The 27,432-nt window shown below is 38.8% G+C and overlaps 1 protein-coding gene across 2 annotated transcripts in view; it reads left to right on the plus strand.

The window, feature by feature from the left end:
- The window catches only part of sgsm2 (small G protein signaling modulator 2), a 138,980-nt gene extending 111,810 nt beyond the window's left edge, over positions 1 to 27,170 (plus strand). Inside the window, exons 8-24 of one of the 2 annotated variants that reach the window (XM_040130547.1) lie at positions 1,262 to 1,386; positions 1,560 to 1,627; positions 2,734 to 2,897; positions 4,446 to 4,578; positions 4,800 to 4,934; positions 8,640 to 8,814; positions 10,074 to 10,138; positions 11,887 to 12,032; positions 14,913 to 15,041; positions 15,123 to 15,305; positions 16,490 to 16,876; positions 17,377 to 17,501; positions 18,518 to 18,600; positions 19,146 to 19,255; positions 19,396 to 19,492; positions 20,929 to 21,096; positions 24,152 to 27,170. In XM_040130547.1, the coding sequence (XP_039986481.1) occupies positions 1,262 to 1,386; positions 1,560 to 1,627; positions 2,734 to 2,897; positions 4,446 to 4,578; positions 4,800 to 4,934; positions 8,640 to 8,814; positions 10,074 to 10,138; positions 11,887 to 12,032; positions 14,913 to 15,041; positions 15,123 to 15,305; positions 16,490 to 16,876; positions 17,377 to 17,501; positions 18,518 to 18,600; positions 19,146 to 19,255; positions 19,396 to 19,492; positions 20,929 to 21,096; positions 24,152 to 24,240 (2,382 nt within the window). In that variant the 3' untranslated portion in view covers positions 24,241 to 27,170. The remainder of the gene's footprint in view (positions 1 to 1,261; positions 1,387 to 1,559; positions 1,628 to 2,733; positions 2,898 to 4,445; positions 4,579 to 4,799; positions 4,935 to 8,639; positions 8,815 to 10,073; positions 10,139 to 11,886; positions 12,033 to 14,912; positions 15,042 to 15,122; positions 15,306 to 16,489; positions 16,877 to 17,376; positions 17,502 to 18,517; positions 18,601 to 19,145; positions 19,256 to 19,395; positions 19,493 to 20,928; positions 21,097 to 24,151) is intronic. The other variant, XM_040130546.1, reaches the window with a different exon arrangement.
- The last annotated feature ends 262 nt before the right edge of the window (positions 27,171 to 27,432 follow it).

Genomic DNA, 27,432 nt, shown 5'->3' on the forward strand with positions numbered 1-27,432 from the left:
AAAAATACAAAAAAATTCAAGTGTTAGGCCCAGTGTCATATTGACTCTGGGTAATCTACAGACCTATGAAAAATTTTGACAGTGAGGTCTGTGGATTATTATCCAGAGTAACAGAGACACTTGTGTGTTATAATATTGAGGACTATTGTATAATGTTGGGGGTTGTTTTTTTAGTCTTTGCTTGACACGACAGTGCATATGCAACAGCCTCTCATGGACCAAATATTTCAGTGCTTTTGTCATTATAGTTGTGTTCAACTGTAAAAAAAAAAATAAGAGCACCCCTCATGCAACAAAACCCGACAGGATCTTCTGGAGATTGTCAGAGTGAGTGGGATATACTGTGCAGTGTTAAATGTGAAACTGCTGCTACTTTGTTTTGAAAAATTGAAAAAAACAACATTCTGGACACAGCCATCGAGCTGGACAAGCTAACTCCCTACTGTAATGATGGGCAAACATATTTGTGTGGTGGGAGTCGTGGTAGTGGACTGTGTGTTTACATCAACAAGGAAAGGTCAAGTCAATTCAATTTCATTTATATAGCACCAAATCATAACAGAAGTCATCTCAGGATACTTTTCATATAGAGCAGGTCTAGACTGTACTCTTTATAATATTCTGTCCATATATATGTCAATCACGAATAAATGGCCATAAATCTGCTTAGAAATCATGGAAAAAGACACTCTTCATAAATCCAGAACTTGCCTCAAAATCATCAGATTTTTACGTTTTCTTCAGTATCAAAGTAATCCAGTCATAGTTGTCTGTACATCCTAGGATACAAACAGGGTCCACACTGTCAGACTTTGGGAGCCCCTGAATTAAACAAAAGAGATTCAGTGTGTTGATTGGTGACCTTTAGAGGTGTCTGTAGGTGTGTTTTTTTGGACCGATCAAGGCTAGCTGTCTGCCCCTGCTTCCACTCTTTATGCTAACCTAAGCCAATTACCACCCTGCTCTAGCTCTGTACTTACCACTCAGGGAAAAGAGTGGTATCCATCTTCTTACCTAGTTCTTGGAAAGAAAGCTAATGAGCATAGATCCCAAAATGTTGAACTATTTTTTCAAGATTTGAGAGCAACTTTTCAGGTGGTTCAACTGTAAATCTCACAACAGTTGTTTGGATTTGTTTTTTTCAAGGATGCAGCCTCAATTTTCTGATCTCTGTCTTGTGCTGCAAACTTCACAGCTTCAAACCTGAAGTTCTACATTATGTCCTTCATTCTTCCTCTTCCTCTTCCTTCTCCCACGGTAGAAGAAGGACATGGAGGTGCTGCGGGGTTACTTGTCGCTCCACCAGGCTGGGGATAACCTCACCCTGAAGTGGACCCCCAACCAGCTCATCAATGGAACGCTGGGAGACTGTGACCTGGAGAAGAGGTAGCCAAATCACCCTGCCATATATTTATAAAAAATAAAAATAGATGATGAATCTCCTTTCAAAAGATGTGCATTTAATGACACTTACAATAATGTGAAATGCAACAACTGCCTCCGAATCTTCATTTCCCAGCTTGTTTTACTAATCCAAAACACATTCCCCTCTCTTTTAGTATCTACTGGGACTATGCACTTACTGTTCCTCTGCGCCAGATAGTCTGTATCCACTGTCATCAACGCCGTGAGTATACTGCTGCTGCTCCTCCCAATCATCCCCACTCACACAGTCATGTTACCCTGCATCAGTCTGCTCATACCAAGCATTCTGTCATGAAGGGACTGTGTTTCATAAGCTGTTGTCACATGAAAATATTGATTGCTTGTCTTGATAAAGTGTAAATTTGCTGTTAATGGGCAGTGCAGGTCATATTGCCATTTTCATGTTAGTGCATTTCACTTGTCTTGGTGACTGCTTCTTAGCTCTCTCTCTCCTCCTTTTGCGTTTTTTATAAACATGAATGACTGATGGAGTTACTACATTGGTCAGCTGAATACCACGTGACTATGTTCTGAAGTTACACCATTGGTCGTTGCTCTTTCATATGAAAGAGCGCAAGCAATTTCTATTGCCTCATCGGGGGGGGGGGGGGTTACAGGCAGTATTGACAATTTAGTGCATTCGTTGCTACGTTTGCCAACTTTTCCCGCTCTTTTAGATACTTTTCTTTACAAAAGGACCTAGCGACAAATCTAGTGACTTTTTGGACAAATTTTTGCAACTTTAGAAAAGGGTCGCCAGTATTGCCCTGCAAGTGCGAGGTTGGACCCTCCGCAGGCAAACCTCTCTATGCATCTCATTCAACTGACTGCACAGCAGCTGACACAGACGTGAATTAGCTTCTAACTTTCTCTCTGAGTGATCATTTTACCAGCAAATATGGCTTAAATCACAGCACAGCCGTTGTCTTTAACTTATGTGTATGGTGACTTTGTCAGACGTTGTCATGGTTATAAAATCAGGATTTTAGCAGTGCAGGACAGAAGCTTGGAAATGGCTTGCAAGTGACTGCTGGTTAACATGTAGTCTTAAAGGGTTGCGTTTCAGTCACTACTTCATGCTTGTTCCGTTGTCTGACAACAGAAACAGAAACACAATTAAATTCGAAAATCTTTATTGGGAATTCAGTTGTATTAAATTACTGTATATTTGAAAAAACAGATAAAAGGCGGTTCCAGCCACATACTAGGTTTTGTCCTTGTCTTGTTTATATTTGTTTGTGTGTGTCTTCTGTCCTATTTTTCTTTTTGTATCTCATCCTTGTCTAATGTTTTTTCATCACATTCCAGCTGATTGTGGTGGTACACTAGTTCTCGTGAGTCAGGATGGGATCCAGCGGCCGCCCCTCCACTTTCCCCCTGGTGGTCACCTCCTGGCCTTCCTCTCCTGCCTGGAAACAGGCCTCTTACCGCGGGGTCAGCTGGAGCCCCCCCTGTGGTCCCAGAAAGGCAAGGTGTGTCACCTTGTTAGAACTGTACTGTATTCACATCTAAACACTCTGTTTATATGAGTGGGTGCGTGTCAGTACTGCAGGCGAGATATGTATTTTGGGGCAACGAATAATTGGCACATTCAGAAAGTTAGGATGCTACCAAATAAAATAATAAAAACACAAACCAAACCATCCAATTTAGCCACCTCTGATTTCCTTAAATTTAATTTAGATTGCAAACAAGAGCTGAGTTTATAACAGGTGATGCCAGATATTACACAGCATGAATTGAATAGTATTTTAGCATACAGTAGTCATAACATTATACATTTTGAACAAATTATTTCATGTAAACACACACCTGTGTTCTAAACACAATAATAGAATGTGAGGTTGTGATAGTGTGTTATGCTCTGTAATGGAAATGCATTCATTATTCAGTTGTGGTGTCAGTATGGCAGTGATTGGACTCCTGATAAGCTCATGCATGCGAACAAAAAATTACTGGCTTGAAACAGGAAAAATATAAGTTTCCCCATAAATTGTTCACACTATGGAAATTTAAACTGTAAGTCACTTTTCACACCAGCATCCAGTAATGTAGAATGTAGATGTTGCTATGAATGCAGTCCAAACCAGTTTCTATGTTTGAATCTACTATGTCTAGATTTTTAATGAGTATAGCATCTTTCAAAAATTTTGATTACATATTTATTGTTTACAGATAGTGCCAGTGTCCCTCGGTTAGGTAATGAGGATGAAGCATGGATTGCTGTCTTCCACAATTTTGTTTTTTTTTAATACTACTACTACTACTAATACTCAAAAGCCTATAGAAAATTTCTCCTTGGCTGATGCAGGTGTTGTCTCTATTCTACTTCTTTCTGTTGACTACCTCTTTATGAAGCTAGCTCGCATTCACTTAGGTTGTAGGTAAATGTTTTTAGCTTCCTGCCAAATGTGGCTAGATGGGGTGTCCTTTTTGCCCATTTTTTGCACATACATGTATAAAATGAAAATGCAAACCATCCAATAATGATAAAGTAAACTATTTGCAGTGTAGATGATGTTTTTTTGTGAATATAGACAAATAAAGAATTAAGAGTTGTGACTCTGAAATGCAACATACGGTATGCATTGTTTATTCAACTTTATGATCATTTTGGAGGATGCAGTTTGTGCTGCTGGTGAATTGTATTATACTGAGAGGTGTTTGTAATACTTAACCAACCCTTATCGATTTATGATGATGGTGACAAAAAATTAGAAACACGTTTCAGCTGTCCAGTTGGTATTAGCTCGGTACCTAATAAACTGTCCAGTTGGTACCTAATAAACTGGCAGTCTGAATAGTCATGGTTTCTTTGAAGTCAGTAACAATATTCTGAACCCTTGAGGACCTCTATTTGAAAGTCCCCTTTTGCATCCTACAAAGATGCAACAAACATCTGAAAAAATGTAGTGCAGCTTTAATGCTCAGTTTATTTCTTATTACTTAATGTCATTTTGTAGTATGTTCTGTGGCTCAGTGTGTTTTTGTATGATGATAAATTTGTGTTCGTCCTGCAGGGAAAAGTGTTCCCTAAACTTAGGAAGAGGAGCAGTACTGCCCGGCTCATTGACCAGGACAGGAATGGTGAGGAGCAGACAGCTGCTGACTACGTGTTTCGCATTGTCTACCCAGGATACCGCTACGACGCCAGTAAGTAACACTTTTACATCGTTATTCATACTGGTACAACGTATTCAGTCATATCTGTGATTGCTTTTGCCTTTTGAATAATTGTTTGAAGTTTGTCTTCCCCTGATGTGTTTACAAAGTACGGGTGTAGTATGCTGTTTTCCCCACAATATGCACATCTTGAGGTCTGTAGCGTGGCACTTTTCTAACTGTGTTCTCTGTTGTCCCACTGGTGCAAGCAGTCACTATAAACTACCACCACACCACGGGCAGCCGCGCTCCATCGTTGGACGATGATGAGGACGAAGAAGATAAGCTCCATGCTATGATCTCAATGATCTGCTCGCGGAACCTCACAGACCCTAATGTCATGAAAGGTTTTTATCACCTTAACACACCCACCCAACCCTATTGCCCCCCACTCCTGAGACCTGACCCCAGCTTCAGATGTCCCTCCCCACCTCCCACCCCATTGCCCTCTCAGGTCCTCTCCCTACCCTTCCTCCCAACCTCACCTCCACGAGCTTTGTCCACCTGTGTGTGTGTGCTGCCTGATGCCGAGCCCAACAGTGTGGAGTAGGCTGGGGTTGGCTGTGTTAACAGGTACATGGTGAAGTTTTTTTGGGGGGGGCAACACAAATCTGAAATGCAAAGATTTTTTTAATGACATGATTATGCAGTTAATATATTTTACCATATTAAAATTTAAGAAATGGTAACATTAGCAATAAAAAACAACCCTTAATAAATTATTAACACATTAAATCTGAGAAAATAGTCTATAGATATAATCCAATCCAACAATCACTGAGGCGATTGACAGTCTCTAACTGCTTTAACTTAACAGGTTGGATATAGTTTAAAAAATCTGCCAGATTGTTTTCCAGTACAAAGGAAAATGATTAACAGCAGAGGTAGCCCTTCTTTAAGTGAAAGCAAAAGATTTGTGGGATTCCTTCAGGTGAATCTGAGGGAAAAAATAGACGGAAAAAGTTACCTCCTATTTGTTGGGTGTTTGAATCTGAAATGTGGTCTTGATTTTAGCCCTGAAAACTCTCTGTCCTCCACTGATCAATATTTTTATATTAACAATTGATCAGAAGACTGGAATGAATGAAAGGGATTGCTCATAGTAACCAACCCACACAGTTAACAATTAGAAGCTCTGCAAAGCTTATTATTTTTTTAGCTAATAGTTAAATTACTTTTGTTAAAAACCTTTAGCCGAGTGTTTTACCTAAAAGTTTTTTAAAGTGCGTTTAACTCTGCTCTGAACAACTTTACTTACCAGCCACAGTGGCCTCTGTTTTCAACAAAAAAGTTCTGATAAGCAAACCCATTGTATGCTATTGCTCAGCACCAAACAGCAGACAGACAAAGTTAACAACAAACCAGTGGCGCCAAAAGAGCCAGATATTTTTCTCAGGAGTTGGTGGAGCTGAAAACCAAGTGTAAACAAAAGTGGATGTAGGACTTATTTTCATCATGTGGACAGAAACATGACACCAAATGAATGCTAATGTTGCTCTGTCTCTGCTATTTTGGGCAACTGTTTCCTAACATGTTTTCAGCTAGTTCCTTTGTACCAAGTTACAAAAAGAAAAAGAGAAAAAAATCAATGAATACAGCGTTGACAGTATTATACCAGAGTATGGCAATGGATGTTTAAAAATGCTATATGTAGCAATTTCCTGTTTGCTATGTAACTTTATAGCCACACACTTTTTGTTTTGTGTCAGGTGTCAAGCAGGCTTTAAAGTTCACAAAATATTTAACTCAGTGTCCTCTATACCTCAGTCAGTTGCACAGCCATCCATTATCATATTTCTTTTTGTATCAAGGTATCATCAAATCCTGATGGCAAATTTTACCCAAGTGTAGCAGTGAATTGTCAGCACAGTCTCTAGCACTGCACATTTAACTAAAGTGACATAAACTATAATACATGATGAAGAAAGAAGAAAATTGTAGCTGAAGCTGGAGGTCCCGGGTGTCAGATGGAGGAAGACAGGAAGAGGAGGAACACAAGCAAAAAGAAAGGAAGTCTAAGGGTATAAGGGAGTCTGCATCACACAACATCTTGAAGCAGCAGTAACAAATAGCCTGTTAGCAAGCAGCCAGATTAATCCTTTTATTTTAGGATTATATCCAGTGCCACTGTCTCAGCCATTGATAGCCTAGTCTAACCATTCTATAGCATTTATTCAACAATAAAATATATTTTCGACTTTCTTGTTGGCTAAACTTGCTATGTATGTTCTCCTTTTGCCATTATATAAATTACAGCTGGAATTTTATAGTTTCTATACATAGTAATCTGGCACAATAACATCCTGTCTTTAGAAAATGCTGGCTTTGTTACAGACATTGTCAGACATCCGGTTAATACCTGAGCAGTCGCTGACACACTCTCCCTACACCCTTTATGCTTAATTTCACTCTCTATCTGTCTCTTCTCTTTCTTCCCACAACGCAACACAATTTAATCCACTTGCTTGGCAGGGATCCTCATGCATGTCTGTGAAACGCACACTGGAAACACACACTCAAAGATGAACGGACTTGTTTTATAGAGAGTGCTGCCAAACACAGTGACTGCACACGTCTTCCACATGGTTTCATCACAGATTCAAACTTCCTTAGATCTGCTCATCTAGGACAAGGTCTTTCTGGCTGCTTTGCATTCTGGGATTTGCAGTGCTGACTGCCTTAGAGTTATGAGAGGGTATAGCTCTTGAAGCATGCCTCAGCACTGTTGGGTTTACGCTGTCGTGGCCAAGAATTGCATTGATAATTTGTTTAGTTTTTTGCCCTTGTTTAACCTTGACTTAATTCTGTTTACATTCTTTTTGTCCTTTCATTTCTCACTTGCAGCACGCTTGACAGTTTTTGCATGGGAGATGCACCTGTTTCATTGTTTTTTAAAGAACGACTATGTGTTTCTGCATATTTGTGATGGAAAATCCTTTCTCACAGCCTCCTCCTCTGTTTGTTTTGATTTCTCTCTCTTCTCTGACTTCCTCAGTTGTTTCTCCTCTGTTTGTGTAGTCGTTTGCTGTGATGCTGTTCACTGTAATTCTTCACTAACCCCACCACCCCTTCCCCTTCCCCTCACCCGCCTCGCCTCCTCCTCCACCCCTCTCATTACGGTCCTGTGGGGTTCCGCAGTAGTAGAGACGTGGAGTCCTTGTGTGAGCGGGGTTGCATTACTGAGCCCAAAAACACTTGATCACATATAGACCTAAAGTAAAGAGGGGGGAGTCCAAATGTCGGTCTCCCTCCAATATTTTTTCTGTTTGCTTTTTTGTTTTCTTATTATTATTTGTTTTTTGGGGTTATTGAACAACCAAAGCGCAGCTTCATATTTATGACAGGTCATCAGCTCCAACCTGAAGAATTAAGGTGAAGAGCATTTATTTAATGTTGAAGTTTTTTATGATTTCTTCTTCCCCTTCGTGTGCCTTTTTATTGGTGTCCATTTGTTTTTGTTGTTTCTGAGATGATTTCTTTTGGTGTCTCTTGTCTTGTTCTGGCTTTATGCATACTGCATGGCCTGAGCCAGCCTCGTTCCCGCCCTCTCCTCTTCTTTCAACTCCTTCACTTCTCTTCTTCCTCTCCTACTCCCTCCTCTCTCCTGTTTGTCTGGAGCGTCCTTCTGACCTCTGCTGTTTCCCCTCTCCCCTCTGAATGAACTGATCCAGCATGACTTCCCTGCATCCTCTCTGCCTGGCTCTCCTATAGTGCCATTCCTGCTTCCTAAACTGTCCCCCTCCACTTTTGGTTTCCCCTCGACACTTGTTTTTCCAGCTCTCAAATGTAACTTGAGTGTAAAATGTCCATCCATCAGTTCATCTCTTGATCTCATGAATATCAAGGAGCAGTACATGTTAAGATGCACTTATGGTTGAGCTGAGGGACCTATGTCATAATATGTAAGACATAAAACATAGCCAATGTGAAGTGGATTTAACGTTACAGAGACTTTTAAAATGAAGAGTGTAATACATGAAAACAGCATCATCCATTTTGTCTCACAGCACTGAGACCTCTCTGTCTTCTCACTTTCATTCTCTCTGGATTAGACCACGGGGAAATGTTGGAGATACAGGGTTTTGGAGGAAGCCCGTCATCATGGCAACAGGCCGAAGTAACAACTCACGAGTCCCTGTGCCAGTCCTGCTCCACAGCTGGTAGCAACATGTCATTCGACTACCCGGCTGGTTGTACCTGCATACACAACCCATCAGATATTCACACGTATGCAATATAAAACTTAAAACCTTCCATTACACGTTAAAGTGCCCTGCAGTGTGTCTTCTTTTGATCTATAATTTACTATAAGCAACAGATGGGGGTTAGTATGATTTGCCATGTGGGAAACACGAGGATATCAATACCCTAAAAATTGGTTGTCATCACAAAGGGTAAGAATTCATAACTGCATTTATTTATTTATTTATTATTTTAAGTCTCATTATTTGAAACATAAGAGTATTTTAGTTTTAAACTTTAATCTGCAATTATTGTAAACTGATCAAATGTTAAAGCCGTTTTTCAATCAGGAATACCAAAGAGTCACAGGTTCCAGCCTCTAAAATTCGAATATTTTCTGTTTTGCTCCTTTGATAGAAAACTGAATACCTTTAAGTTTTGGCGATTGGTTGGCGAAAAAAAGCAGTTTCACTAAGTCAACTCGGGCTTTGGGAGGTTGTGTCTGCCATTTTTCTCTATTTCTGATTTCGAAACTAAAAGATTGATCAATTTATTGATCTGCTGATTATTGAAAATAATAAAATTAATTGATAATGAAAATAATCATTAGTTACAGAACTAATTGAACTGTTTTTATGATGTGAAGCTCTGCTGACAGAAACTAAGTTGATTCTAGATACACTAGATTCTAATGCAGTGCTGCAGTACTACACATTCTTGTTAGCAACAAAATCAAGTCACCATCTAGAGCTCACTATTAAAACCTTCCTGTTACAGCTATACTAGACAGATCTATTGTCTTAACATGTCTGGTCAACAAAAGGTTCAAACATAGATCTTAGAAAAACATGGCAGCAGTTTCTGTGACTGCTCACAGTCATCCTGGCAGCTGGAGCCAGAAAATCTACCTTTATAAAAGATGAGGAAGTCTTGTGGGAGGTCCTGATGGAGGAGCAAGCAACAACCAACACAGCTGACTTTAATAGGCTGAGACTCCTGTTTGCAAGCATACACAATCGGAAAACATAGTTCTTGCTAGCCTTAATTTGTGTCTTAATTTGGCACCAACTGGATGCCACCAAAACACGGATTAGAAGCAGCAATTGAAGCTGTTGAGATTATCTTGAGTGTTACGATAATAATTAGTGACGTCATCTTCTGAAAGACTTTGTAAATGGATTGAAGTCAAAGATTTCATGGAGCCAGTATCTATGCAAGCCATCTATCCATTAGAAGAATTAGAAGAACAGCCATGGTGGTGTCTACCATGGGGATAATAAGTGACCTTTTTTCTTTCTCACCAGTATTCCCCTTAAGATGCTTTGCCAGAACATGAAGAGGCAGATAGTCTCCAGAGCCTTTTATGGGTGTAAGTACTTCTTAATACCACTGCATAGTACTCACAAATTCATTTCTAACTTCTTTCTGATTATTAAGATTGTGCCTTTAATTGTGATATACAACACATATTAACTACAGAAACTCAAATTTCTTGCTTACACACAAGTGAAATACTAGTTACTATTTTCACTTTTAGTTAGTTTAGTGTATGGTGACAGTTTTCTGCTGGTACTCCATACAATATCACGCAGGGTAGCATTTTTTTCCCCTGATTATTCATCTAAGTAATCTTAATAAATAAATAAGTAGATAAATAAATAAAGGGAACAGTAATCTAAATTAAATTAAAGTATATGCTTGTAGTCAATTCTTGCAGTTTCTTTTTAATTTGTTCTCAAGAGAGTTATTATGCTAAGTCTGTAATTATGTGAGAATTATTTTTATTTGATTTATTTTTATTTGTAACACAAGTGAAAAAAGTAAAACAGCAGCATTTGACTGTAATAAATGCATATACAGTATATTAAATATATGTATTTTTCTTTAGACAGCAGCAATTCACAATGTGTTTGCTTTAGTTTAATGTGCCACTTTCAGCTTGCGAAGAATTCAACTTTTAAACGGCAGCAACATTGCACTGCTGGCTTCCAGCAGTACACAATTGATTTTAAAATCAGTAAAGTAATTTTAAAAATAATGTATCACTCAATGCAGCCACAGCTGCTGCTGGATAGAGTAATAAGTTTGCGAACTGTAATGAAATATCCCTCTGAATAAGTAAAACATGTAATAAAGACTCTGTAATAAGTTGCTGAGTAACATAATGCACTTACCGTGTTTTTAAAATAATGTTTCTAAAGTTGTTTTTATTCACAACTTCAGTCTGAATGAATTACTTCATACCAATAGTTCATTTGATGTTTATTGACATATATATCAATATAAAAAATAAAATACAACTCTAGGCGATAAACTAAAATTATTCAAACAATATTTTACGTGCAATACAATTTTATATGAAATAACTATGGTCTTTTTTCAAGATTTTTGGGCCATTATGCAACATAACTAAGCCTTTCTTGTCTGTGTCTATAAATGGTGAAAAAGATCATTTAAGTTACACCCAAATTTGACATTATTGTGCATGTTGTTCCTACTTTATGCCAGTGATCAAAGACGTTCAGGTGCCTTATCACTCCATCATCCTAGTTCAGTATGCAACAATGTAAATGTAATTCTTATACGATCTTCAAGACGAAGATGATTAGCCAGAAATGATGACATCAAAAATAACTGAAAGGGATTTTAATAGAGTGGAGAAAAGGAAGTGACAGAGTAGATAGGAATGGAAAAGTTGGAGAATATTGGAATTTGCAATAGAAGGAGAAGTAAGAGTGAAAAAAAACGATCTTCCTTATTTAACTTTCACCAGAGCTTCATTTAATTTTCCTTAATAGTATGTGTTTGTATTTTGTTGACTTACAATTGTAATTCTGTATCTCTTTATTGTAATTCTACTCCCACCATTTATACCTTCACTATATATGATGTCTATTAAATATCCACCAGTCCTGAAAAAGGGATCTTTCCTCTGTTGCTTTTGTTGAGGTTCCTTTTGCCCCCTTGTTAAAGGTTTTTTTTTTTTAATCATTAAATTATATTGAGCATCTAAGAATTGTAGTTGTCGAAATTGTAAAACCCTCATAGACAAAGTGACTGACTTTACCACTGCTTGGACTCAGCTGTGTGTGTGTCCGTGTCTCATCTGTCAATCAGGGCTGGCCTACTGTCGACACCTTTCCACCGTGCGGACTCACCTGTCAGCTCTGGTCAACCACAACATTGTTCCTCCAGACAGACCTTGCGAGGCATCCGGGGGCCTCAGTAAAGAGGTGTGGAGCAAATACCAGAAAGACTGCAAGGTGAGTACAGACAGAACATTAAATATGGGACCATGATTGACCTCATGATAAACTGCAGGAATTACACATAACAAAAACCTAATCTTCCTCCACCACACTCTGACACCCCTACACCTCCCACAGGCTGGGGAATTCAGGAGCCAGACATCAAAGCAACTTGCCAACACATTGCTGAGTCACTGGTATTGATCACCCCAAAAGATAAATCATGGTAGTTTCGTGCTGTGTGGGACCTGGGCAAGTCCTGCTTATTGTAATATTTTATAAAATGAGATAAACTGACACAAACTGTTTGTAATGTTCCTTGAGAGAACGATGAGGGGCAAAGATTTCTGTCCTGCTGTAAATTTTTGAGACATAAGACCATGTGATATAATAGTGCAATTTTCACGGCACATATTAAGGTTTTGGTAAAAAAAATATGAAAGAAGCATCTGCTGTATAAAGAGCTGAACAGCTTCAGTCACTGCCTAGAACTGTGTGAATTGGCCTGTTAAAGCTAGAAGAAGAAAAGCGTGTGTATGTGTGTATGTCATTGTCTGTGTGTCTGTGTGCTTATGGCTCCAACACCTTGAAATATGGCAAGATCACGAAGAATCAGTGTTTGCACCCTGTGGTGACCCTGTAACATATTATTATTTTTTGAGCTATCAGACCTAATGACTCCATATAGATGTCCCTGTACCGCAGCCCAACAACAACACTCTTTTTGGCTTGTAACCCTGAAGTAAACATCTATTTTGTACATGTACATTTCTGCTGTTTGTGATCAGCTCAGCTTACAGTGCACGGAGGCAAAAAATAAATACACAGTAGGCAGTAATTCACAAGAAAAAAGGAAAGAAGGTGGATACAAGTGATCCCTGAATGCCACCCCGTTACAAGTTTCAGCTGTGGGAAAATTACAGTTTTCATTTGGTCTACAGTTGCCTATTGCAATGATACAGTAAACTCTTTGGAAATTATATCCTTAACTACCCATCACTGTTGTTTTGGCTTGTGACTGTGTTTCTGCTGACATAGTTTGTCCACAGTTTGTTATTTTGTAATCTTCTCTCCCTTCCACATTTAAAGATATTGTCAACAAATCTCATGAACAAACCAAAACCAACAATGAATGTCTCCTACCAAACTTTTGCACTGCGTGACATGTTTCTTCATAACTATGAACACACACTCTATAGTTTGAGTGAGTCCCACACACACCGTCCTTCTGCCAGAAATACTGACTAGATCACCAAATGCGGATTAGTCCACTGCTAAAAAAAGTCCCTAACAAATTCATTGTTTCCTCCTGTTTCGGTAACAGGTGCTAAAATCTACAGTGACCAGCTGTTTTAGCAAATTACTGAGCCTTTTTTTAAAATTAAACTATATATTTGTCATGTTTTTAATCACTAGGAACCAATGGACTTGGGGCTGAGAACCACAGGCAGGGAAGGGCAGTCTTACACTTAGGTGACCCTTTTCAGACCGAGGTGGACGTATTCAGCCTCTGCTTGAATAAAAGTGGCGATACCTACAAAAAAACGCCACTCCATTACAAGTACAAGTAGTGCATTGAAAATCTTACTTAAATAAGGCCGAAAAAGTATTGGCAGGTAAATATGTTTGAATGTCAAACCTAAAAGTATTTATTATGTGGAATGGCCCCTTGCAGAGCATTACATTATGAACTACATTGAGTTCAATTAAATTAAATTTTATTTACAACATATAGCGGCAAATACTAACATACATTATCTCGAGACACTTTACAGAGTAAGGTCAAGACCTTACAATATTATAGAGGGAAACCCAACAGTACCCACCATGAGCAAGGATTTGCAACATTGGAGGGGAAAAACTCAATTTTAACAGGAAGGAACCTCAGACAGAACCAGACTCAGGGTGGGCGGCCATCTGCCTATATTTTATTTTTGCCTCATTATTACTGATGCCTTAATGTGTAAGCAGTGTTTAGTATTTTTTTATTTGGTCAAGGTGGTGCTTGACTAACTACTTCATATACTTTTAGTGAGGTTGATGTATAGCAATTTTCCATATTTTGTAACATGAAGTAAAGTTACATGTAAAAAGTACAACACATCCCTCTGAAATGTAGTGGAGTAAAAATATACTTCATTACAGAACTTAAGTAAATGTACTCGGTTACTTTCCATTACTGTTTTAGAGCACTGAGATGCCTTATTGTGCTTTTAAAAAACACATCAGAAACAAATGTTTTGTCCTTTATATTATATTATATTTTTACATTGCTCTTAATTTGAATAAATATGTTGTAATTCTTCCTTGTTGTTGCTTTGAAAGGGAATGGGAAAGTGATGATCACCGAACACCAATCCATGCTGCTAACTATGTTTAAACTTAATAAACTCTTTACATTATTACTGAGCTTTCGTTACCTCATAGTTAAACGTGTTTATATTATTCTGTCGTCCCCTCATGTACTGTATAATATATCCTCCGTTGATGTAGTTGTATATTAATTATAAGTCAGAGATCATGTATCGCTCCTGCAGTCTCCACCCCTCTCTCTCCTTCAGTCTAAATGTATGTATGCAATGAGTTTCAGTGAAATTAAATCTCATTAAGGAGTGCAGTATGATATCATTGTAGCTAATAAGGAGCTACTATAATCATTCATCGACTCCAACAAAGTCCTCATTACTAATTTACAGTCTATTCATATCTGTGTCTTTTATCTTCTGCACTCACCTATGTCTTCCTCTGTATGGATCGTAATCACTCTTTTGTCTCCTTCCATTATTGATACACTTCCTTTTCGTCTCAACACTCACACCAAGCTTCTTCTTCCTGTCATCTTTCTCCTTCTGTTGGTTTTTATATTCCTGGTGTCCCTCCTCTGTTTGTGTATAGAATTATAAGGAGCTGGAGCTGCTGAGGCTGGTTTATTATGGCGGAATGCATCATGACATCAGGAAGGAGGTCTGGCCTTTCCTGCTGGGACACTACAAATTTGGCATGGGCAAAAAGGACATGAGCCAGGTACAACACACACACACACACATATTTAATTTGTCTCTAAACTGGAAAAGCAATGTGTGATTGCCTTTTTTTCCTGTGAAGATTGACGCAAAGATCAGTGAGCGCTACCAGCAGGTGATGCAGGAGTGGAAGGCCTGTGAGGTGATTGTCAAACAGAGGGAAAAGGAGATGCAGTCGGCCATCTTTGCCAAACTCTCCTCAGGCAGCAGCATCGACAGTCATGTCCTGAGACTGGTTCACAGAGACTCCACACTCAGCAATGAGGTGAAGAAACTCAACATAATATAATATTCAACATCCAACATACATCAGGAAGATACATCTCCACCACTCCTTATTAGACTGACTGAATATAAGTAAATCTGTATATACTGTACTACATAATTTTTTTGATTTAAGCAATATAGAGTGTATTTATTATAATTTTAACTGAGGCGACGACTAATGTAATCAACAACCCACAAACTGTGGTCCCTATTATACCTGTACTGATATGCATGATATTAATTTTATAGCGTCATATTTCTGAACATTTCATCTTTTGTCTGATAATAATTTTCCTCATTTCTCACAGTGCTTTACATTTTACCTTATATCTGCTGGGGAAAAATAGTATTTACATATAATCAATAATAGCTTGATAGAAATTCACAATTATAAAGTAACATATACATAAATATGTTGATGCCGCATCCTCATCGAATGTTTTGGTGTCAATAGCTATGTCCATACTACACACTAATTATAAGGAAGTTTTGAGTACACTGTGTGTTCACACTAGAAAAGTGACAAAATTAAGTATACAAAAAAACATCATAATGCATATTACAAAAGACTTTTGTTTTTCCATCGAGCCTTCTGTTGATGGACACTGTTGTCCCACAGCGAATGGCACAAAGAAAAGACTGTACAGGAGCTGCTCATAGCTGTAGCCCATTTCAAATCTTGGCAGTGATATTCTAAAGTCAGGATTTGATTGACATGTATTGGAGCAAATATTGCATAATTTCCTGTTTGTACAAAACTGTACATTGTACATTGATTACTGTATATAAACAGCAAATAGGGGGACAATCACAATTATCATATAGTACATACTGTGTATACAAAGTATGTAATATAAAATCAGAACACAGCTTATGAAAGTCCAAACACAGTTACAAAAAACAATCTTATACTGAAAAATTAAACAAGATCCCTTAATTTTAAAAACAAGGAGCTTCAGATGAACTTGGGTGTCACACATGTACAGTTCGTGGAAATAATAAAATTTCTATACAGCAATATCAACACAGCAAATTTTTGTTGCTTTGTCAATTGCAAATAAAAAATGAAACTAGGCAGTTTTTATTCAGTTTACAGCTTCCAGTATGAGTATTGTGAAGGTGACTGAGAGATAAACCACATATTTAACAGTTGTCCCATACCCTGCATCACTGCATCATTAGGTGTTTATGTCGGTGGATGAGCCAGAGGCTGGGAGCCAGGAGACCCCCAGTGGAGAGGACAACACTCCCACCATGACCACCTTGGTCCCTCCTGCTGCCCTCCCCCCAGAGGAGCGTCCTCTGGTGGAATTTGACTCCCCTGACTCAGGTCTCCCCTCCTCCAGAAACTACTCAGTGACCTCTGCTCATTCCCAGATCCTGTCGAGCATTGACGACAGTCAGAGCACAGAGGAGGAGGGGGGGGTTGGGGAAGAGGGTGGGACACCAGGTATGCTTGGGGGGGGTCAGGACTCTCTGACTGAGGACAGGCTGTGTAGTCAGCTTGACAAACTGGTGACCAATGGAGCATCTGCTGAGGGGATATCACCATCACTCTCCTCATATACAGTATGTACAGTATGTTTATATGTCTGGTTACATATCTGTTTATTCAATCTTACTGACCAAGTCTGTAACAGGTGGAGAAAACATGACTTAAAGGCTGAAACTCTGAGCCTCTAGAGGCTGTAATGTTAGTCATACTCTACAACATGAAAGTATTTAAGAGAATGAATGGAATGCTAATGATTTTGCAATTTCTTAGCAATGTGGGGCTTAAAATGTCAAGTTTTTGCTGAAGGTGGCAAATGAGGAACGGTCATGTGGTTTTAAATCAAAAGGGATTATTTGCTTAGTGTCATGGATGTGGAGTTTTTCCCCTTTGGAGATGACTGTGCTCAACAAAGTTCATGTTCAGTCGTTTTTGAGATATGAATCAGAGCAGTAGATGGACAGACTGACGTCCTAGTTAAACACACAGAAATGCTAAAGAAAAACCAAAAACGTTTAATTTACATTCAGTCATTCACTAATGTAGACAACATTGCTTCAATGCTTCCTCTGAATAGATCGAGCTGTTGGACACAGTCGCCCTGAACCTCCACAGGATAGACAAAGATGTGCAACGCTGCGACCGAAACTACTACTACTTCACCACAGCCAACCTGGAGAAACTTCGCAACATCATGTGCAGGTATGTGGAAAAGGACTTCAGATCCTTAATTTAAAGCTGCTGTATTAGATATTTTTATACTGTATTAACAATGGACCAAATGACTGTGCAATGCGTATTGTGAAAGACATCACATGTAGTGACAACCCACAGAGAATTACCCACAGTAAACTCAAAAAACAGCATTGAGTTCTTTTTTGCGATTTTATGGACCACAATTTTACTGTTTTGCTTCACTCTCAGCACTCTCATCAATTTCAGCAGCAGTAGGCAGCTGTCTTCAGCAAAAAACAAACTCTGATAAACTCACTATACTCTACCATCCCAGCACAGAACAGCAGACAGACAAGGTTAAAGACTAGCTGGTGGACATAGTGGAGCATTTAGCAGCTAGAAAGCCAGATATTTCCCTCGGGAGTTGGTGTAAAGCAAAATAGAGCTAAAAGGAGAGTGAATATCAGACTTATGTTCACCAGGTAGCCAGAAACACGACTCGATGTTCACCACATCAACTTGGGTGATAACATGTTAGTGTTGTGTTTGTAGTTTGTTTCTGCTGCACCCAAGTGGCCAGGAGTACCGGTCAGTGCAAAAAGGAATAGTACCAAAGTACAGAAAAGTATTCTCAGTAAATGTATTTAAGTATCAAAACTAAAAGTAGTCAGTAACTAGAAATGTGGCTTCTGTGAATGTTCTAGATTATATCATTGAATTGTTAATACTGATGTATTAATGTATAAGTAGCTGGTCAAGACGGAGCAATTCTAAAGTACTTTATATAGCAAGAAGAAGTAGTTTTATCTCTAACAATATATTGTATCTCATTAGTGTTCAACATCAGAAAAAATAATCAGCAGAGTAGAAGAAAATGGAAACAATAAAATAAAGGTTAAGTATCTTTAAAAAAATGCCACCAATGGAAGATACACACATTCCCTGGGTAATATGCACGTTCAATCTGTTGAATTGAATGTTATGTGTTTTCTATCTTTTCTCAAGCACTTGTTTGTCTTGGCGTGTCTTGTTCTTGCCTACAGTTATGTGTGGGAGCATCTAGAGATGGGCTACGTTCAGGGCATGTGTGACCTGCTCGCTCCACTCATGGTCATCCTGGATGATGGTGAGAAGAAAGAATCATCATATGCTGTATATCTCTGTAATTATTGTAAATAGTTCAGAAATGGTATAGTCCCAATATCAGTTAAACAATTGAAGCCAGTATGCCTCATTTGAAAAAAATAGATAATGCACTTCACACATGAAATACAAATTTGTTATCAAATATGTGCAGTTTATGCATGAACATGGTGCTTAGCAATCAAACCCAAGGATGAGTATTGCTGTGCATGTAGGCCAGTTCCATAGAAATGACCAGTCTGGTCAAGTAGATTGTTTTCATAATTATATTGATATTACATAACACTGTCTGTTTATAAAATTGTCTGACCCCAAACCCTGTATATTCAGTGGCTATCACAGCAAATAGACATTAATGTATGTTTGAAATTGAATTCAGAAATATTATTTTGTAGTCAAAAAAGTGTTCAATTTCTTAATGTGATAGGTAGTAGCAAGAGAGACAAACCAGCAGCCTTACGTAATTACCGTTCATAGTGTTGTCTTGGCTACTTTACCCTATGTACTTTGTGTGTGTGTGTGTGTCAGAGTGCCTGGCTTACAGCTGTTTCACTCAGCTAATGAGGAGGATGAGTCAGAACTTCCCTAATGGCGGAGCCATGGACACACACTTTGCCAACATGAGGTCACTGATCCAGGTGACAGATAACTCTTATTTTGTGTGTGTGCGTGTGTGTGTGTGTGTGTGTGTGTGTGAGAGAGAGAGAGAGAGAGAGAGAGAGAGGAATATGTTACTTCTACTAAAACCTGTGGCCTTTTCTGCTCTCTCTATTGTCAGATTCTGGACTCTGAGCTGTTTGAACTGATGCAGCAGAATGGAGATTACACTCACTTCTACTTCTGTTACCGTTGGTTCCTGCTGGACTTCAAGAGAGGTGAACTATCAGTCCTTCACTCTCACTGACCTGTATTCTGTAATTCATTTATTTGTCTGCACTAAAGTTGCATTAAGTCATTTTGAGTACTGGGTGGCAGAAAGACTCCTAATACCACTCACACAGTTGTTTGCACATGGGAAGCTGATAGTTGTACTGCACCAGACAGTCCTAGTGGTTGGTTGAAGCGTCGGCACGGTGGGGGAATCAGTAAACATATGTAGATCCTCATGATGTCTACTATTCCATAGTCTGGAATAAACAGAGGTGACACCGTGTTAACATAACATCTGTTATGTGTTTAAGAGTAACCGTACATGTTAAACCATGTGCTACTGATGATACAGATTCAACAGCTTTGTCACATGTCACATCCTCGCTAATGACTTTCTCTGAGCTGTACTACACTCAGTTAGCAGTTTATTAGGTTCCCCCCAGTTAAAACGAATGCAGTCTAATACAATAGTCCTGCAATAAATCGTATATTCATGAAGGTTATAATGTTCTGTTTTTATGGAAACTGTTTTAGAGAGGTGTTGATTCAACTGTATGATAACTGTGACGGATGTAGTTTGTGGGGCTTTTGATGTATTGCGTTATACAGACAGGTGTTTCTGTTACCATACTATATCAATACCAACTATTAAACCTTACTTTTATCTTTGACTGTGAACACAACCATAATAACATGCTCCAACGTTTCAGAAAGACTCATCAAAGTTGTTTAGGAGGGGGGAGACTAAGAGTCCGTTGACATTGTGCTATTTAAAATTACTGAACACATCTTTTTCTTTGTTTCATCCCTCCATCCAGACTAAAACAGCGTTTACCTCCACCCAAAATTGAACTTTTCAAAAAAAGCCACCAGAGTAAATAAATCCTAAAACTCCTGCTTGGTGTTTCAGTTTGTATAGGGTAAACACAGTATTTGCAAAACAATGACATTATCCAGCCCAGAGAGGGTCAGGGGCTGTGTGGCACAGTACCAGTAAAATTAAGAAGACAACCTGCGGTCAATTCTAACTTTCTACATGATTATTCATTTTACATTCCAATACAGCTAAATACACAGAAGAGCTGTAGTTATTAACCAGTATTTATGTTAATTTTGTCAGTCCACGTCCTGACCATGAAAAAATGATTTAGTCAGCTGGGCCGTTGCACAGTTGTGTTTTTTTCAAACTGAAAGAATGGCCAAGAAGAAGAGTTTTTTACGTTTTTATGTTGTTCAGTTGTTTTACTGTGAACAGAAGTCTCTACAAAAATGACCTGAAAAACGTTAATTTGGATGAAAATCCTTTTCACACAACAACATTGGGGTTTTTTTTCTTTCTTTTTTTTTTCTTAGACAGCCTAATGTAGATGTAGTGTTAGTGTCTCTAATGTGTTTATGTGTGTGTGCGTGTGTGTGTGTGCGTGTACGTCTGTGTGTACAGAACTCCTGTACGAGGATGTGTTTGCGGTGTGGGAGGTGATCTGGGTGGCTCCCAGGATTTCCTCGCAGCACTTTGTCCTCTTCCTGGCCTTGGCCCTAGTCACAGTTTACCGCGAGATCATCATGGACAACAACATGGACTTTACTGACATTATCAAGTTCTTCAATGGTAAGACACATACGCATACAGTATAGTGTGTACTGTATTTGTATTTTGTAGATTGCTTTTCTCTCATTATCCCGTCATGGCTGCCACCAGTGGACAGCAGACATTTACATTTCGTTGTGTAGTGAAATGTGCCTGATGATGTAACAAGATGTGTTTGTTAGTGTAGCATTTGTGTAGTATTTCCAGGAAGGAATTAGGGATGGACAATATGGATAAAATCTTTTATCACAGTATGTTACAGCAATTTACTACATTTTCCGGAAATTCAATCAAGAAACCTTGACTGGCTGCACATCACTTTCGCGTTCTACTTATTACTGCTTGATTGTTTCCAGTCCAATGATAGCGATGTTCTAGCAGGTGTCTACAAGACAGCAGGTTTAGAATTTCCACAACGACGTTCATTGGATTTGTAGGACGACCAAAGCCCTGCCAATTAGACACCGGATTATAATTATATGCTGTGTCATAATTACTTATATATATATATATGTATATACTCATCATGTCAGTCAATAACTAACATTGTAAATAAAATCATACAGTCTCCAAAATAATCAGAATAGTAAAAATAATCAACTGCTAATTAACATTCAGATAGACTGATTAAGAAGCTATTTGGTACTGTATTTTAATATGTCTGTAGCATTAAGCTATTTTTTTAACCAACAATGCGTCTGTAAGAAACATACAGCAATCACGCAGTAGGTAAATAAACTGTTTTGGTTTTTTTTTATTATTACCGACGACAGGATTCTTTGTCACTTAACTGATGTTGACCTTGGTTGATGTCAGAAAGCTGGAATATATACAGTTTAGGTTTACCTGGTATAGAATCTGATGTCGGGGTCGGAGCCAGCAAACCACTGTAACCCAAACTCTCGCTGGACATATAACTCCTATATTTCCTTTCTCAAATCCTCCTCTTCTTTGGACAGGTTTTCTGCAGCTGATGTGGTCATGTCCAGTGCAGACAGCTCTGGGACTGAGCAGTAGTCATGATCCTTTGTGACATCAATGTGCTCTTCTTCCTCCTCAGGAGGGACTGGTTCATTGGGCATTTCTGTTCTCTTCAACACACTACATTGTATTGGTATTTCAGTGGTATAGCCAGGGCTTAAAGTCGGCCAGGACAATCTGGAACGGTGTTCCGGCACCTTTTATGAATAAGTAAATCCATCTGAAGGCAGTATTATGCATAATAATGCAAATTCATTTTTTGTGTGCAGCAAACTGGCATTCCTTAGAGTTGATGCAAAAGTGAGAGTTGATTAAAGTTTTTTTTACCAGTGCTGTCCGTCTCCCTTACATGCCCTCTCTGTGTACCAGTCATTTGAGGTGCGCATTAAAGTGTGCTGAATGCGTGTTCCAGGACTGGGCTCACTTGCAACACAGAACCAAGTTACAGCGCCTCTCCAACCCAGTCTGAGCATCTTACCAACTTAAACATTTTCCTGCATACACTCATGGTGAAATAACCTAAATATTAACACTATCAGGAGCTCTCTAGCTTGAAGGAAACAAATAGACTGGAAATGTCTGAGCTGTATTATTTGGAATCAGAAGTAAGTCACAAAGCCTAGTGCATGTAGCCATTTTTTTTAAATAAAGTAATCCTGTTGGAATGTGTACTGTCATTGATACACCTCGCCTAATACACCCAGATATATTAGAGGGATAGTTAATGGAAACAGTACAGAAAAAATGTCTCTCAGTTGACTAATCTCTCATTTTATAACATATATAAATTGCAGATTTGTGTGAGATTGATCTTCAGTATAGTTGTTATCACTACCAATAAACTGCCAACACAGGACATGCCGCCCACCGACCTGAGTCAGCTGTAATACCAGAGCACCACTGCTCAGGTGTTGCGAGTGTGTAAAAATTAGTTAGCAGGCAAGCATGAAAGTTGAAATGGATAACTAAATGATTGATAGATAAATAGCTAGCTAACAGTAATTGATGAATGGTTGAAATAGTTAGGTAATCGATAAATTGTTGAAATAGTTGGCTAAAAGTAATGGATAAATGGATGACATAGAAAGCTACCAAAAGTAATGGATAAATTGTTGAAATAGTAGAAAATGTTTTAAATTGTAATAGTAGTATAACTATTTCAAATAGTTGAAATGGTTAGCTAAAAGTACTAGATAAATGGTTGAAACAGTTAAGTAATGGATAAATAGTTGAAATTGTTAAGTAACGGATAAATAGTTGAAAGAATTATCTTAAAGTAATGGATAAATGGTTGAAATAGTTAAAAGTGATGAATAAATTATTGAAATAGTTCACAGTAATGGATAAATTGTTGAAATTTGCTAGCTAAAAGTAATGGGCTAAATATTTGTCATAGCTAGTTAAAAGTAATGGATAAATGTTTCGAAATGTGATTTTAGTGGAAACTTGATCAAACCTTCTGGAAAATAGTGACCAATCCTCATAGCTTGGAGTTTACAGTTTTGGAAATTAACATATTTGAAACATGATGGTGTTGATGACTGTACCTGAGCTCATCTGGTAGAGCTGTGAGGTTACATCACACAAGAAAGGCTAGGAACTGCTGATATAGCTTACATGCTCAAACCTGCAAGAATCTATGTTCTTCTGCCTGACTGGTCTCTAATGAACATTAGACAGCAAACAAATACAACAATCTGAAAAAGAGGGAGGATTTACGAATGACAGATATGCAGCATAGACTTAATTCCATAAGCCAAGTCTATAATTAAAATCGGTCATTCTAAAAGCAAAAGTATGCTTTAAACAAACTAGATCATACAGGTGTCATTCAACCTCATCTAAAGCAAAAAGTGTCTATACCTATTCCAAACAACTAGACTCGAAGGCAGGGAGGCTCATGGAGTGGAGCCTGTGTGATATACTGTAAGTGTAGGATTTAGCTTGGACTTGGCAGCTGAAGTTGCTGTGTGATGCTTTGTTTGTGAGTGTAGTATCCATTTACTTTCTGAAGCAATGGCTCATCATGCAGCTTATGTAAACTGTATTATATGCATATTTCTGTAGCTGCCTCTCTAATGTGTCTGATCCACAGAGATGGCTGAGCGTCATGATGTCCAACATATCTTGAAGATAGCACGTGAGCTAGTGCACAAAGTTCAGTCATTGATGGACAACAAGTGACCGAAGAGCAAGAGGAGGAAGAGGAATCGGAGGATGCAGAGTTAGAGAATTTCTAACCTTACAGGACACTCAGCTCTTCCTTTCATCCTTCCGAGAGACAGTGTTTTCAGACCTCCACCTAACCAGAGCAAGTCCAGAGGATTCATGTCTTCTCCCTGCCCAGATGAATGCCCTTGGAGTGGTGCAGGAGTGCTGCTGAAGCAGCCTGGCTCTGAAGCTTGGCCTAGATCAGTTTACATTTACCTTCACATGGAATGCTCATGGTGTCCGTTCAGACATATGGATTTGTCTGCATGCTTGTAAGTTAGATCACACTGTGAACGCATTCTTGAGTCTCCCCAGTCCTGCAGAGCTTGTAAGTGCATGAAAACAAACACACATACGCAAACTCCATTTTCGCTCTATCAGTACTCCAATTTTTAGAGTCTCACCCTTATCATCAACTCTGAAACTGAACATATTGGATGCACGTCAGGAAGGCTTAAGTATTCTCAGTGTTTGACAGATGTGTTCCTCCATGCAATGCCAGCAGAGGCCACAAGAGTGCAGGATTTACACACAACATTGTCAGAGGAGCAGAACACTTAGCCATGAAGAAGTTTTCTTTAGTGACCAAATGGACTGTGCCAACTACCTTTTCATGAGTCTTTTCTACAACTAACCCGTGTTTTTACCCCCACCCCACCCCTCATCCCTTTCTTTTCTTTTTGTCCATGAGTTTATTATCACTCAAACGTTGCCTTTATCAGTAACAGCCCAAGGTACTTAGTTGCAACTTTAGTGAGGGTTCCCTTCATGGTGCTTGTGAAGGCCTCCCTGCAGTTATTGGGGGCCAGAGGTGCAACAGGAGGCCAAACTGTTGTGAAACTCAGGATGAATTGCAGCCAACTTTTCTGAGCATGTCAGTCAGTGGTTAAAGCATGTTTAATACTTGTTCCAAGACAGAAAAAGAAAATAACAGCAGAGCACAACAGTAAAGACAAAAGCACACAGGCCTTCCTCCTTACTTTTACCCAAAACTTGCACATTTCTCTTTTGTTGTACCATGATTTTAGTTAAAGGCTACTGTTGAGGTCATGTCCTTAGTAGTATTTCTGGACTTTGGGGCATTTAATTAGGAGTTTTCGTGCTATGCGTTTTAGAATAAATACATTAATTAAATGAAGGGATTTAATATATATATAAATGCACACACACAGTAGTTAGGTACATAAGTATAATTTAAGACAATTTTCGTGATTTTGCCTCGGCACACCACCACAATGGATTTAAAACGAAGCCATCAAGATGTGATTGAAGTGTAGACTTTCAGCTTTAATCGGGGGGGGCAGGGGTTATATGCTCTGATTGAGGCTGGTTAACAAAAATAATGCAAATTAACAGGCGCACACAGACACATGCAAAAAATCCCAGGATCCTGCAGGTATATTTCCCAGGAAACAGGACCAGATTTTTTCTGGAATTCGTGGGAAAAACCAGAATCTCAATTACTGGTAATCAATCCTAACCAGGAAAGCTTGTATTGGACTGAGTCAAAATAAACTACAGTGTGTGTGTTCATGGTAATGAAGGAACATGTCACCAAGTGCAACAGTGTGGCTCACTGATGTGTTTTTAAGAGTTTTTAGACAACAATGGAGCTATAAGGCACTGAAGAATAAGATATGTCAGGCTTTAGGCACACACACAGTACTCGTTAGCTGAATAGATTCGGTGTTGGGTTGGGTCTTTTCATGGAGTGCATTGACCATATGAAAAATTACGGGCTCTATCCTTTAAATTATTTCATGTTTTCCTTTGGAACAGGAGTCAAACATGAACACTGATCTGAAAGCACCATACCAACATCTTATTGCATTCAGCAGTATTGTCAGGAAAAGTGGTTGCAGTTGTCCATGTGGAACCTGATTTGTGTCCTGCCTCAAGCATCTGAAAATAAGACATGCTTGCACTGGGTTGATCTAAATAACAGATCTGAGACAAAGCTGCTTTTAATGCCAAACTTTGTGTAGTGTTCAGTGAATCAGTATTAGGTTGGTTTTGGTTTCACAGTAACAGCGCAGAGTTCATTCATGTTTGTATCTGAAGGGAATCTGGGAAATTTTTGATACCGTTTCCAATCTCCCTCATCAGTGTGATCTTTTATCTCCACCCTCCTCCCCTCCTTAAAATGTCCAACACGGCTGCACATGATTGGCCATCCAGCACGGACCAGCACCTGTGATTCAAGTGCCAAGAGTCTTCCCCAATCCTGAAGTGTACTGTAGTCATCTGGCTCCCTGATTCGCTAGTTTGATCCCAGGAATGGGTAGCAGTGTGGATGTACCTTGCTAAGGACCCTCCCCCTCCCCCATCCTGCCTGTACAGTGACGGAGGATGGTTAGTTGGGTAACTGGGGCCCATAGCAGAGCTTTTTCTTCCAGTCAGGACATTGTGTACCAAAGCCTTGAAATAGCCCCCTCTGTGGCATAACGACAATGTGCAATTTCATACTGCATCTTGAAGACTGACTGTTTACTATGTGTGTAAAATATTTTTGAAAATGGTGATCTTGGACTTTTGACTACTCTGCAATTTCTGTTGATTGAGAAAACCCATCAAAATCTATATTGCTGTAAATATGAACCGAAAATCCAATATTTCTATGAAGACAGTCAGAACATATATATGACTTATTTTGAGATCTATTTTTTATGTTAGTTTCAGCAGCACTAGTCTGAGGTGTATACTGTGCAGAAATGCAGAATGTGTGCACACTCTGTTACACACTGACTGTTAAATGTTCTTTCTCAATGTTGTGCACTGACTTCAAGATTTCAAATTTTTATTTATTAAGAGCCAGTGATTGCATTGCTGAATATGTATTGGTAAGGATGTATCATTTACCTTGAATGTAATGTATTATTAAATACCGGGTTGTTCATTAGTGTGCTGCTCTCTTTCCTTTTGATGTCACAGGGAGGAAGATGTTCTGTGACTGTTAATATGTGTTCATTCTGTATTTGTTCTACTACGGCGTAGGACGATGGTCTAAAGCTGCTCTAATCAATATTGTTATATTAATAATAAATCAAATGTGAAGGCAGTCACTTGTAGTGAATTATCACCTGACTGCAGTTTTTTTTCACCTCTACGGAGCTTTTTGGCATCTTTCAGCTCTTTGTTGGGGTTTTATTGCACATAACTTAATTA

This window comes from Xiphias gladius, chromosome 7 (genome assembly GCF_016859285.1).
Source record: "Xiphias gladius isolate SHS-SW01 ecotype Sanya breed wild chromosome 7, ASM1685928v1, whole genome shotgun sequence".
NCBI classification, from domain to species: Eukaryota; Metazoa; Chordata; class Actinopteri; order Istiophoriformes; family Xiphiidae; genus Xiphias; species Xiphias gladius.